General features: G+C 37.2%; 1 protein-coding gene across 1 annotated transcript in view; it reads left to right on the top strand.

The window, feature by feature from the left end:
• The window catches only part of LOC140511738 (transmembrane protease serine 11B-like protein), a 40,448-nt gene extending 22,059 nt beyond the window's left edge, over positions 1–18,389 (top strand). Inside the window, exons 3-10 of the mRNA XM_072620913.1 lie at positions 6,176–6,294; positions 6,398–6,465; positions 9,160–9,320; positions 10,892–10,930; positions 11,163–11,337; positions 13,579–13,838; positions 14,979–15,121; positions 16,269–18,389. Coding sequence (XP_072477014.1) covers positions 6,176–6,294; positions 6,398–6,465; positions 9,160–9,320; positions 10,892–10,930; positions 11,163–11,337; positions 13,579–13,838; positions 14,979–15,121; positions 16,269–16,430 — 1,127 coding nt within the window. The 3' untranslated portion in view covers positions 16,431–18,389. The remainder of the gene's footprint in view (positions 1–6,175; positions 6,295–6,397; positions 6,466–9,159; positions 9,321–10,891; positions 10,931–11,162; positions 11,338–13,578; positions 13,839–14,978; positions 15,122–16,268) is intronic.
• Positions 18,390–19,393: the final 1,004 nt, after the last annotated feature.

Genomic DNA, 19,393 nt, shown 5'->3' with positions numbered 1-19,393 from the left:
TGGCCTCCACAGTCAACGTGGCAACTAGGCATACCAGTTAAAGAAGGTAATTATTCCTTAGATGGCAGCAGGAACTGAGGTAAGATTTTTGGCATGAATTCCCACTTGGTTAGTCCTTTTGTTTTCAGGAGACAAGGAAGCCAACACCATTCTTGTCCCCTAGCTTAGCCTATGTACTGCCAGAGCTGCAGCCTGGAATGTTGGTCACGGAGTAGAATCTCTAAAGGACTGTGGTCAGGACAGGTCTGGATGCAAATACTGCTTCCTTCACTGAGTAAACTTCTTATTAAGAGTAAGTCACTGACTTATAGAATTTTTAAGGGGATACCATGAGATAATGTATATAAAGCATTTTATAAATGTTAAGGTGCTGTAGAAGTGTCAGCCATTATTATTCACATTCATAAAATATCAGCATTGTCAAGGGACCTCAGAGATCATTGAATTCATTACACTCCTGAACAAAAAGCCTCCCTTCAACACACACCCAACAAATAGACATTTGTCTTTTGCCCAAAGACCTCCAGTGAAGGAGAACTCTCTACCTCTTGAGACAGTCCATTCTACTTTTGGATACCTCTAATTGTCAGAAAAATTTTCCTTACTTCAAGTCTAAATCTGTCTCCTTACAACTTCTACCTATTGCTCCTAGTATTGCCCCAGGAGGTCATGTAGAGCAAGTCTCAACTACCATCCACATGACAGTCCCTTAATATGATATCTCTACCCCTCCCCCTAAGGTCTTCTATCTTTCATTCTAAATATCCTCCAGTTCTGTCAACCTATTTTCATGCAGTATGATCTCAAGACCATTCACCATCTTAATTATCCTGCTCTGGATAGTTTTCAGCTTATCAATATTCTCTGTAAAATGTGTTGCCAAGAACTGAACACAACACATATGACCTGTCAGAGAAGATTGCAGTAGGACAATTACTCCCCTAGTCTTGCTATGTATATCTCATCTAATGCAGCCCAAGATCATAAAAGTACTCATGTTTTCTAATGTATCAAATTACTCAAAGACAGCAGCATGTATTAGCTATCATTTTGTACTGAAATCAGAAAAACTTGGGTCCAAATTCATCCTCTAATTTTTGGTAGTTATGCAATCACAGACCAATCATTCAATTATCTCTGAGCTTTGAGTTTCTTTAATACTTACCTACTGAGTTACAGTAATATGGGGGCTAGATCCCAGTTCATTGATTCTCACACTGTTGACTCATATTAAATGAGTAGTTAACTAAACTTCCAGACCTTTTTGCCCTATTATACTTGAGAAACTCATTTTCTGAACCCAGTTGTAACAATATATTTATTCATGTCACATTTCTCTAACTTCCCAAATCTGCATTTCTTTCCTAAAGACTTTCCAGACTTCACTTTGGAGTTGGTGGTGGTGAAAATATCACTTGTTCCCCTAAGGTCTTCAATAAACTGAAGACCTTAGGGGAACAAGTGATATTGTATGTCGTATGTCAGTATGTCATAATCTTTAGCAATCCTTCTTAGATTTTTTTTCTGCTAGTATCATTTATGCATATATGAACCACCAGAAATGGTTCCTAATCACCCAATTTGACAAGTCTTGGGAGAATCTCTGTGATATCTTAAATATACCCGTTGAAGACAGTTACCTGTTTTATTGTTGTTATCAAGTTGGTGAATAACTATTTCGATATCATTTAGCAGGAAGTCACTAATGATTGTTGCTTGTATTTTTTTCTGTGACATTTCCTAGATAATCTTCCACTTGCCATTCACCTGTGAGCATCTTGTCATCATTCTCTGGAAGATAAACAGCTGCTTCTCTTTAGAGGGTCCAACTCCTTCCTCTTTGAGAAGAACCTCATATCTTTTCCTTAGTTCTAAGAGATCAGGGGTCCTTTGGTCCTTTTTTCTTTGTATCATATTCTTCCATGTCTTGCCCCCTTCACACCTTACAATTTGCTAATACAGTTCTAGATCCTCTTCTATATCTTTCAATTATTTTTTCGTTTTTGTATTCTCATGGAAACCCTTTTTAATTGAAATTTTTATTTTAAAATAACTATTTTGATATCTTTTGATTCTATATTACCTTCATTTCCCATATAAATCTCTTCCTCTTTCCCTTACAGAGATTTCTAAGAGAAATGAAAAAGTTAAGCAAAACTTACCAATCTTTTAATTTATCCCCATACCATATGTAATACTCTGTACTCATAGTTTCTATATTTCTGCAAAAAAAAACCAGGAGATGAATTTTTTCCTCTCTCCTTTGAAACCTTATCATCATAATTACATATCATTCAGTTTCAGGTTTTGTTGTTATGGTTATTTTCATTTACACAGAATTTTTAAGGGGATACCATGAGATAATGTATATATATGTATACACACACACAACACATATATATATACATACACACACATACAACATATATATGTATATATAGTTTCTCCAGTTTTGCTTACTTCAATATCATATGCCTTCCCATTCTTCTCTTCATTTTCATAATCATTTTTTATAACACACATTTAATATTCCATTACATTCATGTATCACAATTTGCAAGGCCATTCCTCAATGGATGGACAATTACTTTATTTCCACTGGAATTATTGTTAAAGAAGGCTTGATTTTTCCCTGATAACCTGGATAGTGAAGAAGCATTCCCTAAGACCCTTGCCTTTTTTTCTAGGAGAAGGTACTTATATATGTGGAGTGAATAGACAGTAAGCACTTGGTCATGACAGAAATACAAACATCACCTACTTTTGTTGGTTATTGAAAAATTCTCCCTCCTAGAAATAAGATCTGGCTTTTGTCATTCTTATTGGTAGGCTAGTAGCAATTTTGGAAAACTGCCATTTCACTTTGCTTTTGGGTGATCTTCAATTCTGGAGTCTACTCTCATTTCATTAGCATTTTCATCTCTGGAATTTCTGTTCTGGGGACCACTGCTCTCACTGGGGACTGCCCCCACCTGACCCACTATTTCAGGCAGAACTTTCATAATTCACTTCACCCTCTCTTCTTCTCACCAAAAGTTTCTTTTCACTCACCATCTTCTCACCAAAAGTATATCCTTCCACCCTCCAATTCTATAACCATGATGGAACTCAATGTCATTGCTTGTTGAAGGGGATAGGTCAATCTACTTCTTTATGCTCCCATTCACCAACCCTGTAGCTTTGTTCTTCCTTTATATTAGATTGTTAGCTTTGTAATTAGAAGATGTAAGTCCTGCTTCCACCACTAACTAGCTAGCTGTGCAACTTCTCTGTATCTCAATTTCCTCATTTTGAAATGAAATGATTGTACTAAATTACTTCTAATACCTCTTTTATCTTGAAGTCTATAATCTTAAGTGTATGTTCCTCTTTGAAGAGAATGACTTCATTTTTGTTTTTTTATCCCAAATTTATGCCTCATGCATAGTAGGAATGCGTGTTGATTGATTTGCATATTGTCTCCTCTTTACCATATGAGCTCCTTGAGATCAGGGACCATTTTTTCCTCTTTCTTTATGTCTCTAGTGCCTACCATAGTGCCTGGCACATAGTAGGAGTTTAATAGATGATTGTTGATGATTAATTTATAACCAATCCTCATCTCTGTATCCGTAGTTCCTAATACAGTGTTGTGTACCTAGTGGGCCCTTTAGAAGTGCTTGCTGATTAATTTATAGTCTGTCCTAACTAATTGACTCTTCAAACTCTGCCTTCCAACATTCCACGTGGATCCTCTGTCTTTGTTGATATAACCTGTTGCTTATTGCAATGCACATTCTTAACATCTTTACAGAATACCATCTTAAAATGAATGTCACAATGATCCCTGAGATAGCTCCTCCTTCTCTACATTTTTTTATTACTTAAAGTCCCAAACCACATTTTGTTCTTCGTTGTGTAATTTCAAATTGTCCTTTAGTTGTTTTTAACCTCTGTTATTCTCATCACCCAAAGCAGACTTCTTAAGGGCAAAGACCACATCTAACACTTCTCACATATTCCTTCAGTGTTGTAAGATGATAATAATAACTGAAATTTATATAATGCTTTAAAATTTGCAAACTGTTTTTCTTTCATCATGTCTTTGGGGTCTCCCAATAATCTTGTAAGATAATTATCATAGATAATATTAGTCTTAATTTACAAATGAAAAAACTGAGCTTCATAGGCTAAACAAATTGCTCAGGTTACACAAGGAAGTAAATGAGGTATATCGTTGTGTTGGTCCTTCATTGCCGAAGAAGACCATGCCCTCAGAGAAATGATGACATGACCTGCACTTGACTTTGTTTTGAGTGACGGAGGGGCTGTGCAGGTCACCAGCCTCACTTCTCCTCCAGAGTCATCTGAATGGTCCAGCAAACAGATATTCATCAGGATGACTGGAGATCACCCAGGATGCACTGGGAGGCCTTGGGTACTTTAGGGTGAGATCTTTGCAGGGACTTATTTAGGTTGACGTAATGCCCATTCATTGAATAGGCCTGTTTAAGAAGTAACCAGGGCATAGCCCCTTTAATGAAGGCAAGAAAAAGAAAGACATCAGGATGGGAGGGAAAAAGCAACAGTTACTATTGATAATCACTCTAAAGCTGGAAAGGTCCAGAAGAGCCCTTAGGCAGGGGCCCATTGGCGTCCCAGCTTCAGAGTGCAGTAGATTTAAGGTTTTGGGAAAGGACAGGACAGGAAAGGAGAGAAGAGGGGAGGGGAGGGGAGAGAAAGGGAGGGGAGGGGAGGGGAGGGGAGGGGAGGGGAGGAAACTAGCCAGTAAAACCCAATTCAACTGGGCATTTTCTGGCCATCCAAATTTACTTTTCTTTGGAGAGGAGAAGGAAGGGGAGGGGGAGGCAGACAGGAGAGGAAGAACTGAGTTACCCAGTTAGCTGGGTCCCCATTCAGCCAGATGTGTCTACTCAAGAGATTGTGTTCGTGATCGTACCATTGGAGAAATGATGACAGGATTTGCACTTGACTTTGTTTTGAGTGAGGGAGGTCTGTGCAGGTCACCAACCTCACTTCTCCTCCCAGTAAATGAGGTGGGATTTGCTTCAAGGAAGGAACCTTTTCCACTAGGAAAGATGGCTCCCATTGCCATCAGAATAATCCTAGTTGCAGAGTAGGTACCCAATATTTATTAATTGATTCTAGTAGAAAATCTTATCTAAAGTATATGTCACTTCTCCAAAATACAGATAACAATAAAACTTTCATGAGGTTGTTGTGAGGATCAGATGAGCTGATATACACAAGCATTCTGAAATTCTTAATGTATTATATAAATGTGAGGTACTATTTCAATAAAAATGAACACCTACCTTTACTAATAGGGGCAGACTGATGGTGCAGTGGATAGAGTGCTGGTCCTAGAGTCAGGAAGCCTCAGTCAGTTAGCTCTGTGACTCTGGGCAAGTCACTTAACTCTGTTTACCTCAGGTTCCTCATCTATAAAATGAGCTGGAGAAGGAGATGGCAAACCACTCCAGTAAAAACCCCAAATGGCATCATAAAGTGTTAGACACAACTCAACAACAACAACAACAAACCTCTTTTGACCTTTACCCAATTCATCCTTGTTGGATTCCTTTCTCTACTTTATTTTGGGTTCAAGGAAAAGTTTCTACACTGCTCATTTGGTATCAAGACTTCTATCCATAGACAAGTCAAATGTGCTTGGTTACCTTCAATTTTCAGTCTGTCAACATGTATTTTTAAACCACTTATTGTCAGACACTGTGCTAAGCGCTGAGAATGTAAATATAAATAGAAAGATAGTCTCCATTCACAAAAAATTTATATTTTAATGACAGAAGACAATGCATGAAAGGAGGGTGAAAAAGAAAGACTGTGTGGGGAGCAGGTGGCATGGAAGAGAAGGTCTTGTGAGCAGACTGGAGAGGAATGAAGGTCATGTTGTTCTAAGCACCTTACTTAAATGGAGATTCTAGAAGGAACCACCCAATCAGAGGCAGAGGCCTCAAGGACTGATGTTCCAAGATGTTCCAAGATGTTCATTGTAGGTTCTGACTGAGCTTCTGGGATAAAGAGGTTTCTAGAGCATAGTAGAGTCATCTACTAAATTAAATATGTCTTGAATATCTTTTCTTTTTTCTTGGAGGGATCTGGACTTGGGTTTCCTTCCAATTATATTGTCCCATTTCATTTCTTTCTTTCATAGAAAATAAGATCTACTACTATCAAGGGAATTTTAAAGTTAGAGGTATTCCATACAATAGCAATTATGAAAAAGAGACTTCAGAAGAAACTGCAGCTCTGAGCAAAATGATTGAGACTCGGGTAAGTTCAGATTTGCCTATACTCACCTCATTATAAATTCTCATGAAATAGAAACACGCTATTGGAGTTGGCTTATTAACTCATTTTTTTTTCTTCTTAACAGATGATTGACGCATTTCAAGCTTCTAGCATACACAATCAATATATCAATTCTCAAGTCACCAAGCTATCGTAAGTCAAGTTTTATTCAGAAACAAACAGCCTGAAAAGTGATTAACTCATCATACAAGTCTTTATTTTGCAAGTTCTTTCTATCAGAAAAAAAACTTATCTGAGTTTTACAGTTGACATTCAATAAGAGGCCAATATCTGGCATTAACCCAAGGGGCTGTCTAATGTTCAGTGTAAATCCCCAAAATAAAGATACCTTTCCCATAAGGTGTGAACAGTTTAATGTTAAACTGTTCAACTGTGAAATGATAAATCAGGAAATACGTAGCATTAAATAGGTGTTCACATCATAAACGATTATTTTCTGATCTCTGGTCTTGATATAATATTACATAGGGCAATCAGGTCGCCATTGGGTAGGGTGCTATATTTGGAGTCAGGTTCGCATTCCCCCTCAGACCAGCTAGGTGGTCCTGGGCAAGTCATTTGACCTTTCAGCCCCAGTTTCCTTATTTGCAAAATTAGGATAATGACAGCACCAATCTTAGAAGGTTGTTGAAAGGATTAAAATTAAATTATCTGTAAAATACTTCAGAAACTTTAAAATGCCTTCAACATGCTAGTTATTATTTTTACTTTGATATCAGATGACTTTTAATCATCCATGTTCGATTTTTTCCTTTGAATGTCTGAGAATTTACCTTATGGGAGGCTTTCCTCTCACTAGGATTGCGACAGAATAGAAGGGGAAAATACGTTTTCAAGATGCTGCGTATTATTTATAACAAAGACAAAATGCCAATCTGGCCTAAATGCCAGGACAACCTGGTTCAGGTCTTACTTCTGAGACATAGTGATTACACAACCCTCAGCAGGTCATTAACTTCTGATTGCCTCAGTTCTCTCAACTGTAAAATGGGGATAATAACAGATTGTTGTTAGGGTCAAATGGGATAATATTTGCAAAAGTGTTTGACACAGTATCTGGCACACAGTAGGCAGTATGTAAATTCCCTTCCCTTCTAATACATATTGCAGAGAAGATACTGACCTGAACTTGTAGACAAATATTCTTAATTGTAATTTTGTCTTATGGACAACTTTGACAGTCTGATGAAGGCTAAGGACCTCTTCTCAGAATGTTTTAAAATGAATAAAATAAAATATATAGGATTACAAAGAAGCTAATTATATTGAAACGAAGTTATCACTGCATGTATAAGTTTGTGTGTATGTGTTTTATAGCAAGTTTACAGACTCTAGGATAAGAACTCAGTAGAGAGAGTTTTCATATTCAGGAATTCATGCATTGATATTGGGCCTATACTAATGAAATCACAGGTCTAGTTCGATCCTTTTAGGAAAATGCCTGGCACACAGTGAGAGCTTAATAAATACTTATTGACTATCCCTATCCCAATAAGAAAAAAAGATATATAACCTCCTTTCTCTATATAATCCCAGGTGATTGTCAGCAAAGCCTATTCAATCTAACACACATTCATTAAATGCCTACTATGAGCAAGGGATTGTACAAAGAAATCAATCTTTGCCCCCAACTAGTTCATATCCTATAGGATTTACATTCCATATGTTGCAAGGCTATGCTGTGACCTTGCATCCCTCCACCTTTTCCTGTGTTCCCACATGGAAGTCTCATCTAACTCTCTGGCCCTTCTTTCTTTCAAGACAGTCAGCTTTGTGACTGTGGTAAAATGGACCAGCTTTAAACAAATACTAGCCTAGAAGGGCTGGTTTTCCTTGATTTTATCTGTTACCTATAAGCAGCCTCAGAATGGTAGAGAGACTAAAGACCTCAATTGATTTATTGACCATAAAGAATGTCTTCATGGCCCCACAAATCAATGGCATGCCTCCATGTTTATTTGTAACACCCTCTGCTAAAAGTGATCTTTCCTTCTTTCAAACTCTCAGAGAACTTAGCTCATGCATTTCATTCATTCATCTTTCAAAACGTTGTTGAATTCCTACCATGTGCAATGTACTGGACTTAGCTTTGTTGGTGAGGTAAAGAGAAATACTAATTTGCCACATTCTCCCTCGTATTATAGTTGTTTGCCTGTGTTTGATCTCTTCTTCTTGACTGAGGACAGGCATTATTTATCTTTGTGTCCTCCATGACACCTAGCCCAGTGTCTTATATCTGAGTGTTCGATAAATCTTTGTTGAATGAATAGATGATCTCAGTTTATATTTACAGCATACCTCTTCTTATATGCCTCTAATTTGTATCCATTAGCCTTAGAGTATTAATAAAGCTAGGTATTGTTTTAGCCATTGACTAATAGATATACATACACTATGTATATATATATGTATATATATATATACATATATATATATATATATATCCATAATGTCTTTGTATAAACATCTCATATATATGAAGGACTGGATCTTAGTATTAGAAGCGATCTCAAAGGTAATTTGATTCAATCGTTACCCAAATCTGACAGCCTATTTGCAATATTAGAGATATTATGTCCACAAAAATCTGTCTTCCAGACTCAGCTTGAAAATATCTTCAGTGACGGGAAATTCATTACACTCCCTCCTGAGGCATCCTATTCCACTATATCCTATAGTACTAATTGTTGGAACTTTGTTTTTATTTTGAGCTAAAATTGCCCACATTCAGAAACATTTTTGGAACCAATCAAGCAGCATCAGTGCAGAGACCATGCAGGGGAAAACTGCCTTTGCCAACATAATGAACAACTGTGCTTTTTTCAGCCCAAGTTCTGATGGTGTGACAGCAGATATTTGGCTCATGTTCAAGTCTTCCCCAGGAAGGAAAGAGGATATGAGAAGAAAAATTGGAAGTGTCTTAAATAACATGCTGAGGAATAACTCTGCATCCTTAACCTTTGATCCCTCTTCCCTTAGGCTTACAGGCAAGTGTAAATATGTCATTCATTCATTCATGTGACTGTCATTCTATCTCTGCTTCATTTTATAGTTATAATATATATAATCCGCCATATAATATAATATATAATCCACCATTATTCCAACTCTTAGCTTAGCTATAAAAATAAAGTCACTGCTCTGTCATTGTACAACCCAATTTAGGATGAATCCCTAAAACCCTCCACAGGACTTGGATGACCCTCCCCCACTCTGTTTCTTCTCCACCTAATGACATTCCTCCAAAGGGTATATTGACCTCAGTACCATGTGAGATAACATCTAACATCCCCCACATCACCTGGCACTTTGTTTTGTGCATTATAGATGCCCAATAATATTTGCTAAATAAATGAATGATCATTGGTGCTGGGTCATTTCTCTATCCATATACTATATAGATTTATATAGATTTACACAGCCAGATGCATTTATTACACTTACCTAATGTGCCTGTATATACTATATTCTCAGTCACTTTGGAACAGACAGAAGATCCTTTTAGCCGCTTCTTTAATTTGGCAGGGATCTCAGGAAGTTTCAGGCATGCATTCTCATAGCTTACTTGCATAGTAGCACCTAAATGACTAGAGCACTGGACTTGGAGTCACAAAGACATAAATGCAAATCCTGCATCAGGTAAGTCACCTGGAGAAGTCACTTAATCTCCTTCAGCTTCAATTTTCTAATTTGTAAACTAGGGATAATAATAGCACCTACCTCACATGACTGTTGTGAGCATCAAATAAGATAATTAATTTATAGTGCTTTACAAATTTTAAAGCACAATAAAAATGTTAGCTCCTATAGTTATTATTGGTGGTAGTAGTAATATGGTGGTGGTGGTGGTGGTGGTAGTAGTAGTAGTAGTAATAGTAGTAGTAGTAGTAGTAGTAGTACCATGAAGAGAACCTAGAAAGGTTCCATTTTTGATCATTTGTGTAATAAATCTAAATGTGAATTCTAGATATCTTCACATTGCACATTCACCTTGGGGGATAGTTTTAGGATAGCCTCAATCTGACTCAGTTCAATTCAACAAGCAATATGTACTTGACTTGGGATGCAAACCCAAAGCAAGGAAATTAAGTCTTCCCTGTTCTGAAGGAGCTTCTGTTCTGCTTGGGGATACAACATTTACATAGACAGGGAAAAAACAGTTTGAAGAGGAGAAGTCCATTAACATGAAAAGGGATCAGGAAAGGGTTTTGGTAGGAGGTGACAACTGAGATGACCCTTAAAGGAAGCTAAAGATTCTAAGAGGTGGACATAGGGAGGCAATGTCTTCCAGTCATTGGGGACAGCCTAGATGAAAGCACAAGATGTATACACTATGTAGTTGTGGACCAATGACAAAAACCCAAATCACTGTCATCTCGTAGAATCCTTATTCTCCTGAATCGATGCTGTCTTTCAGTATGCCTTGAAATCCTGTTCCATCTGGGTGATCCCTGACTTTCACATACCCCAAATCATGAACATCATGACTTGGAGAAACTGAAGTCAGCAGAAGTACATGCCCTGTGCTAAATTTATCCTATATTTGTTTCTATTTCAGAGACCAGTAAAGTCATTGCTGAAAGGACAGTCAACAACTGTAAGTTGAGAAAATTTAGAATGACAACCACAATAACAATAACACATAATAATGTTTTGGAACTCTGGAGTAAAGAACGATATACAAAAGTCCCTGGTGAAAAGAGTGCATCCATTGCCTAAAAACCTCATAAGAGAACATGAAGCATTTCAGCTGTGGCTCTGCAGCATAATTAGAGAAACTTGAATATTCCTGTTTTTAAGGAAACTGATTGATTATTTCTTTCTGACAGGCTGTGGGAGGAGGGCAAAAACATCCTCGGCATATGACAGAATTAAAGGAGGATCTGCTGCTCAGGAAGGGGAATGGCCATGGCAAGCCAGCCTGAAGGTCAGGGGTCGACATTATTGTGGGGCATCTCTGATAAGCAACAGATGGCTGGTGACTGCAGCTCATTGCTTTAAAGAGTGAGTGACATATACCAAGATAAGGGCAAAATGTGGACATGATTTAGACAAAAAGGGTGATACCATAAGCAAATTGGAAGAAAACAGAATCCTGTCAGATCTAGGGATAAGGGAAGAATTTAGGACCAAACAAGATATAGACAGGATTATAAAATATAAAATGGATAATTTTGATTATATAAAATTTATAACTCTTTGCACGAACAAAACCAGTTAAACCAAGATTGGAAGGAAAGCAAAAATACTGGGGGGAAAATTTTTACAGCAAGTATTTCTGATAAAGGGCTAATTTCTTAAATATATACATAACTGAGTCAAATTTATAAGAATATAAGTCATTCCCCAACTGATAAATGATCAAAGGATGTCAGGCAGAGAAATCAAAGCTATATACAGTCATATGAAAAAAATGCTCTAAATCACTATTGATTAGAGAAATACAAATTAAAACAATTCTGGCGCAGCACCTCACACCTATCAGGTTGGTTAATATGAGAAAAAAGAAAAATGATAAATATTGTAGAAGATGCGGGAAAACTGGGACACTAATGCACTGTTGGTAGTGTTGCATACTGTTTCAAACATTCTGGAGAGCAATTTGGAACTATGCCCAAGGGGCTATAAAACTGTGCATACCCTTGATCCAGTAATACCATTAATAGGTCCTTATCCCAAAGAGAGTTTTTTAAATGGAGAAAAGAACATATTTGTACAAAAATATTTGTAGCATCTCTTTTTGTGGTGGCTAAGAATTAGAAATTGAGGAAATTGGTGAATGGCTGAATAAGTTGTAATGTATGATTGTAATGTAATATTGTGCTATAAGAAATGACTAGCAGGATGGCTTCTGAAAAATTTGTACAAACTGATAAAAAGTGTAATAAAGCAGGAAAATACTGCACACAGTGACAGCAATATTATACGATGAACAACTATGAATAACTTGCTTTTTATCCAAGACAACCCCAAAGGACTCATGATGAAGTGATATACACATCCAGAGAAAGAACTGATGTCATCTGAACATAGACTGAGCAGACTATTTTCCTTTCTTTCTTTCTCTTTCTTTTTCTTCCTTCCTTCTTTCCTTCCTTCCTTCCTCCCTTCCTTCTCTGTTTCTTTCTGTTTTTTTCTTTCATTTCCTTGCACAAAATGACTAAGATGGAAATATTTTGCATAATTGCATATGTATAACTTCTATCAGATTGCTTACCTTCTCAGGGAGGGGGAAAAGGAGAGAGAAGGAGGGGTAGAATTTGGAACTCAAAACTTAAAAAAACCAATGAATGTTAAAAGTTTATTTTTTTTTACATGTAATTGGGAGAAAACAAAATTGCATATAAAAATAAGAATAAGTGTGATAAGTTTGATAGATTGAGAGTTCTGGATGTGGAGAAACTCAATGAGGCATAAGAATGACTGTAGACATGCACTAGCTATGTGACCCTTAGGGAAGTTAGTTAACCCTCTTGTCTGCCTCAGCTTCCTCGGTTGTAAAATGTGGATAATAATGGCCCCTATCTCAAAGTATTGTTGTAAGGATCACATGAGATAATATTTGTAACATACCAGGCACAGTGCCTGGCACATATATGATACCATATAAGTGTTTATAGCCTTCCTACCTCCCTCCAGCCCAACACTGGTGATTCCTAAGATGAAAGTTAAATATCTCAAGATGGTAAGGGACAAGTGAAATTCATAGTGGCTAAACTAAACTAGACTCAACGAGTAATGGAGACATTTTAATTTGTTAATTTGTGAACATAAATCATGAAGGAAAAGTCCAATAAAACTCTTCTTTGTGGTAAGATTAGTTATTTTCCCATGGAAAACCTTCAATATGGTTAACCTAGAGGAGCTGTGACACAAAGGGAAAGTCACCTGGGACGCCAGTCTGGACATACCAATTCGAATCTGGTTTTGCTAAGTGACCTAAGAGAAGTCTTTGGGTCTCAGTTCCTTCCTATGTATAATAATGGGGCGGAGCTAAATCTTTATGATCTCTCCAAGCTCCCAAATATTGTAATCCTTAGCAATGCCTGGGGCTAACTTATAACGGTGGTGATAGGTAGCACTTTAATGTGATGTACTTTACACATGGTTCTCTCTCCTACCATCTGAGATATATTTGAAAATTGGTGGTTGGATTCTATCCAAAACCAGTATACTGTTGTGTACCAATAGAACCTTAAAACACTTCCATCCTATGAACCAAAGACACCATTTTTGTTTCTTTAGGTACAAAAATATATCAGACTGGACTGTCAGTTTTGGGACTGTGGCAAATCCTCCCTACATGAAGAACAGAATAAGAGACTTTATTGTTCATGAAAACTACAACCCACGTGCTCACCATGATGACATAGCTGTTGTGCTCCTTGCTGAACCAGTCTCTTTTACAAATAATGTGCACCGAGTTTGTCTTCCAGAAGCTACCCAGAACTTTCTGCCAGGGTCTGATGTTGTTGTGACAGGATGGGGAGCACTTGAAAAGGATGGTATATGTGCCAATAATGATTTGTATTCATTTATGGAATAGAATTCAATTTAACAAACATTTATGTTTTTCATATGTTCAGTACACTCTCCTAGGTTTTAGGGATACAAAGATGAAAAAGCAACACAGCTCCTGTTCTCAAGACACTTATGAGCTGACAGGAAAAACCCCTGGGGGCAATGCCATATGAGAAAGCCAGAGTTGTTTACTATGTCTTAATCCCAGGGAAGGACAATCCCAGAACATATCTAGATGACTGATGCAAACAGTGTTGTCCCTAAGTGATCCAGATGGTCCTGAAAGCTTCCAGGTCAACAATCTAGAGCTTGGAACCACTGATCTGGAGTCTCTGATTGAGGCAGGCTTAGGTCTAGTTAGATTTCACTCCCCATCCATCAGTTTTTCATTATGCTCTCTCTGTGTCTGTCTCTGCCTGTGTGTGTGTGTGTGTGTGTCTCTTCTCCCCCCATTTCTTACTTTCATCACGCACATACATTCATATACACACCCCTACAATGGTTACCTAATTCTTCACACACATACACACACACACTTTCTTACTCCCTCTAGTACTTTCAGCTCCTTGGTTGAAGGGACCATATTACCTTTGTATCTACAGCTTATCATAGTGCCTTGCATATTCTAGACACAATAAATATTGGATGGATTCAATTGAATAGTTCATTTCTTTCCCATCCCCATCTCCATGATGTGAGGAAAAAAAATAACTCATACTCTATCCATGGAAGTCTCTCCCTAGATCTGAAGTCCTAAATGCTATATTATTAGGACTGGAAAGGACATCAGAGATTATCTATTTTAATTTTCTCATTTTACAGATAAGGAAACTGAGGCTCAGAGAGGTGAAATGACTTCGAGCTAATTCATCACAGAGCTAGACTTGAACCTGGGCTTCCTCACTCCTGGTCCAGGGTTCATTCCACTATGGTCCAAAGTTCCTGAATGGTGACCTTAGAGAGTGGGACCTGAGAGGCTTATGCCATTCTAATAGTAGTCAATGATCACATAGGGTTGGTTTTGTGTTTTCTTTGTTTAGTTTTTTCCCAGCTAATGGGCTTCTCTCTTCTCAAGCATTGCTATTCTTCAAGGAAGCTTATTTGCTCATTTTCATTTACTTTAGGTTCATTTCCAAAATTACTTCAAAAAGCGCCAGTGAAAGTTATTGACTCAGCAATTTGCAATAGTACAGATTCCTATGACGGTCTCATAACTGACACAATGTTATGTGCGGGTTACATGGAAGGACACATTGATGCCTGTCAGGTAAGTCCATACCAACAAGAGAAGCAATGTAAAGGCATTTTCCATAAGGAATTTCATTTAGATACCTATGGGAATCATTAACAAAAATAAGCTTTTAATCTATATGACTTTATATTTCCATATATGTTTATATTTACTGAGGGGAGTCTATGTTATAGTGGATAGAGTGAAGGTCCTATAGTCAGGAAGATATATGTTCAAATGTGTCCTCAGACCGTTACTGTCTGTATAACCTTGGCAAGCCGCTTAACTCCTTGATCATAACAGATTAGCACTGTCATCTACAGAATGATGATAATGATAGTATGTTCCTCCAGTGGTTGTTGTGAAGGTCAAATGAGACAATATTTGTAAAGTGTTTTGCAAAACTTAAAAGTGCTACATAAATGCTAGTTACATTGTAGTAATCTACTACTATGACTCTGACTCCTTCTACTACTATGGCTACAACTACAGCTACCACTATTATCATTATTACATTACTATTCCTACATCACCGTTACTACAATTCCTACTACTACTTTTGTGGTGTATGAGGTAAGGTTTGGGTAGCCGGACCCGTGATTTTATATATACATATATATATACATATATATATATATATATGTATATATATATATATATATATGTATATATATATATACATATATATATATATCTAGACATCTAGACACACACACACACACATGTGTTGCCATTTCCTTCTCTAGGATGTTCTCATTTTATAGATGAGGAACTGAGGCAAATAGGGGTTACGCAGCTATCTGAGGTCAAATTTGAACTCATATATCTTCTTGACTCCAGCCTGGCACTCTACCCACTATAGCACCTAGCTTCCCCCATCATATTTAAATAGTCTCTAAGTTAGCAAAGAATCAACCTGAGAGGTTTATAAATAATGCTTAGTACCACTCTACCCTCCCACTTTCTCATTCCAACCTTTTCATTGCTTGGTCCAATTATTTCAGTCAGTAACAGATTAGATGAGGAGTAAGAAGGAAAGAAGGTGGTCTTGCAACCAAATATCAAAAGTCCTAAGGGGTCCAGGAAGCCTGGATTGGTTCAGGGGGGCTTTAGGGGAATTTGCTTCATGGGTAGTTTAGAAAAATACATTGTTATAATGATAAATATATCTTCCTGTGTTTAGGGTGACTCTGGTGGACCATTGGTTCACCCTAATTCTCGAAATATCTGGTTCCTCACTGGAATAGTGAGCTGGGGAGATGACTGTGGCAAAGAGAATAAGCCTGGTGTCTACACACGGGTGACTTCCTATCGTCCATGGATTGCTTCCAAGACTGGTATTTGAGAAAAGCATTTTGTAAAGATAATGTCAAGTCATACATATCTATGATGGCTGTACCTTATTTAATATGTTTTTGACCAATGGATGTTTAAACATTATTGTCAATGCTCCTGTTCTCCGCAAAGAATTTTGTTTTGATTTCTCCTTTGCTTCCATCATGCCCTGTACTATATACTATGCTTACCTGGAAACATGTTCTATACCCCCAGCAGAATATAAACTCTGTAAGGGGAGGGACCATGTGACATTCTCCTTTAAAAAAAACATCTTTTTTTTGTTCCCAGTGTCTCACATGTCTAACATTTAGTTGAATCATATCATACCCAAATATCCTATTTCCCCATTCATTAACATATTATACAGGATTTAATTCTGAAAGAGAACTCATAAACCATCTAATCCAATCCTTTTATTTTTCTGAAGAGGGAACTCAGGCCTAGGAAGCGTAATTGACTTGCCAAGATCACACAGGTAATAAATAGCAATAAAAAAAAAAAATTCTAGAAGTTTGAATGAAGAAAAAGAAAATATGGCCAATACATAAAATGTGTTGCTTTTTAATATCAGGAAGAAGTCTTTATGTTTTTTCTCCCCTACAGTCCCATCAACATGGAACATTATCAGATTTGCATAGGTTTTTTTTTTTTTAAATCGCAACCATCCATATGGTTCTTAGCACTATAATTTACCCTTCACACAGAGCTCTGCTGTTTTCCTACATTCATTTACTTGAATGGATTTATTGGCATTTGGCAATGCCTTTGACTTTAACCATTCAGGTCTTAGAAGAATTTAGTCCATTTTATCTAACAATACAGTATTTGTTTTCTTGTTGCCTTCAATTGTGGGGAAATATGTGGTTTCAGCACTAAATGCAAACACTGGGTTCCAATCCCTTGTTTGTTCTGGGGCGATGAACAGTGGTCTTTAACCACTGTGTAATCAACAGCTGCCATTTATGCAGCACTTTCTGATTTACAAAATAAATGACTTCTCTCTACCATGTGGGTGGGGTAAGCAGGACAGGTTTTGCCTCCTTTGTATAGATGAAGAAACTCAGACAAGCAGAGGTAAAATCATTTGCTCCCACACTGCTGATTAGCGGCAGAACTGGGGCTTGAACTGGGGTCTTTTGATTCTAGACTCATTAGTTTTTCCCCTATACTAAATTATGACTTTCTACTCCTGTAAATCAGGAAGAAGGAAATCATATAGATTAAATACAGAAAAAAAAATCATTAGTGAAGCTGTAGATTTCTGAAGAAACTTTAAATAGTATTAACTTTCTTTATGAAGAAAATATATACCTGGAGTCAGGAGGACCTGGCTTCAAATCTAACCTCAGACACTTACTGGCTGTGTGACCCTGGGCAAGTCACTTAATCCCAATTGAAGAAGAAGAAGAAGAAGGAGAAGAAGAAGAAAGATATGTACTTAGAAATACAATGACCTAAGACAATTCTGAAGGACTTATGAGAAAAAGTTCTATCCACCTCCAGAGAAAGAAGTGATGGAATGTGAATGCAGATTTAAAACATATTTTTAAACCTTCTTCATTATTTCCATTTTTCATTGTTTTGTTCTGTATTTTCTTTAGCAACTTGGCTAATATGGAAATGTCTCACATGGCTGCATATGTACAATCTTTGTCATAGTGCTCACCTTCTCAAGGAGCAGGAAGGGAAAGGAGAAAGGAAGAAAATTTGGAACTCAATTTTTTTTATAAAAAAGAATGTCAAAATTTTGTGTTCACATGTAATTGAGAAAGAAAATAAAATTAAATGTAAAGGTAAAAAAATAAAGATTACAAACTATCCAGGTGCATGAGAGAGAGAGAGACAGAGACAGAGACAGAAGAACAGAGAGACAGAGAGAGAGGGAGAGAGAGACAGAGAGCAGAGACAGAGAGAAGAAAATAGACAAAGTAGAAGTCTTATAATATATGGTTCCAAAATGTGTGATATTCTGTAATTAAAATGTATTGAAAAACAATCTACTTGATTTTTGTTCAAGGTCACTATGGGGGGGGGGGGTTCTATGGTAACTTTTCTTTTAAATGGCACTACTTAAAATACATTTGTTCACTTATTTTATTCAATCTAAGATTTGCTCCTATTTCCCATGGAAACAGGTATCAAGTTCTTATGATCCGCAGTTTGCAAACTCTATGTGATTCCAGGTACTAATGTTCATTACTGCTATTAGCTATTCCAGAAGCTACTTGTGAGAAAATTGTGTTCACACACTGAATTTCATAGGATCATAGATTTAGAACTAGAGAAATCCTTTAGAGCATATACAGTTTAACCTCCTTTATTTGATACTTGTGGTTCAAAGAAATGACTTTCCCCAGGTCACACAGTTAATGTGAAGAAGACAGGATTTGAATCAGTCTTTTTAACTCTAAGCTGATTGCCCTCATTGCTCCACATGTAAGTTCTTCATTAAAACCATTAAGTTATTTTTAATGTACTGGCAAACTGGCCAATGGATGCCGAGGCTTCAGAACGTGTATGCATGGCTCTTTCAACCAGTTTTGGACTCAATCACTGAATGCCAATTCCGCTGGTAGGCTGGGTCCCCAGAGCAAGGCTACTGCTTTGTCTCTTCTCAGTGCTCCAGAGGTGCTACTAAAGGTCTATGGGTTGTTCTAAAACCATCAGCTCTAGTGCCCATTCTGATGTGTCCCCAGTCAATATCAACTGCCCGAGATTATAACTTCAATATAATTTTCTACTTGAAAAGAGATGGCTCCAAGAAGCACTGAGGATAAATTAACTTTGACAAAAAGTACTTTCTGAGAAGGCACAGCAAGCATAGAGGTCAAAATATATCCTCCAGAACTGGGGCACACTGTCTCTGCTTACCACTACAATACATGGTGGGCTCAAGTGGTTGCTTTAAAGCATTCCTCTCACCAACATGGATAATGAATATGGTCAACGGACAAGTCTCAATCTTGCTTG

The sequence above is a fragment of the Notamacropus eugenii genome, chromosome 6 (assembly GCF_028372415.1).
Source record: "Notamacropus eugenii isolate mMacEug1 chromosome 6, mMacEug1.pri_v2, whole genome shotgun sequence".
In the NCBI taxonomy this organism is placed as follows: domain Eukaryota; kingdom Metazoa; phylum Chordata; class Mammalia; order Diprotodontia; family Macropodidae; genus Notamacropus; species Notamacropus eugenii.
This window is presented reverse-complemented; position numbering and strand designations above follow the sequence as displayed.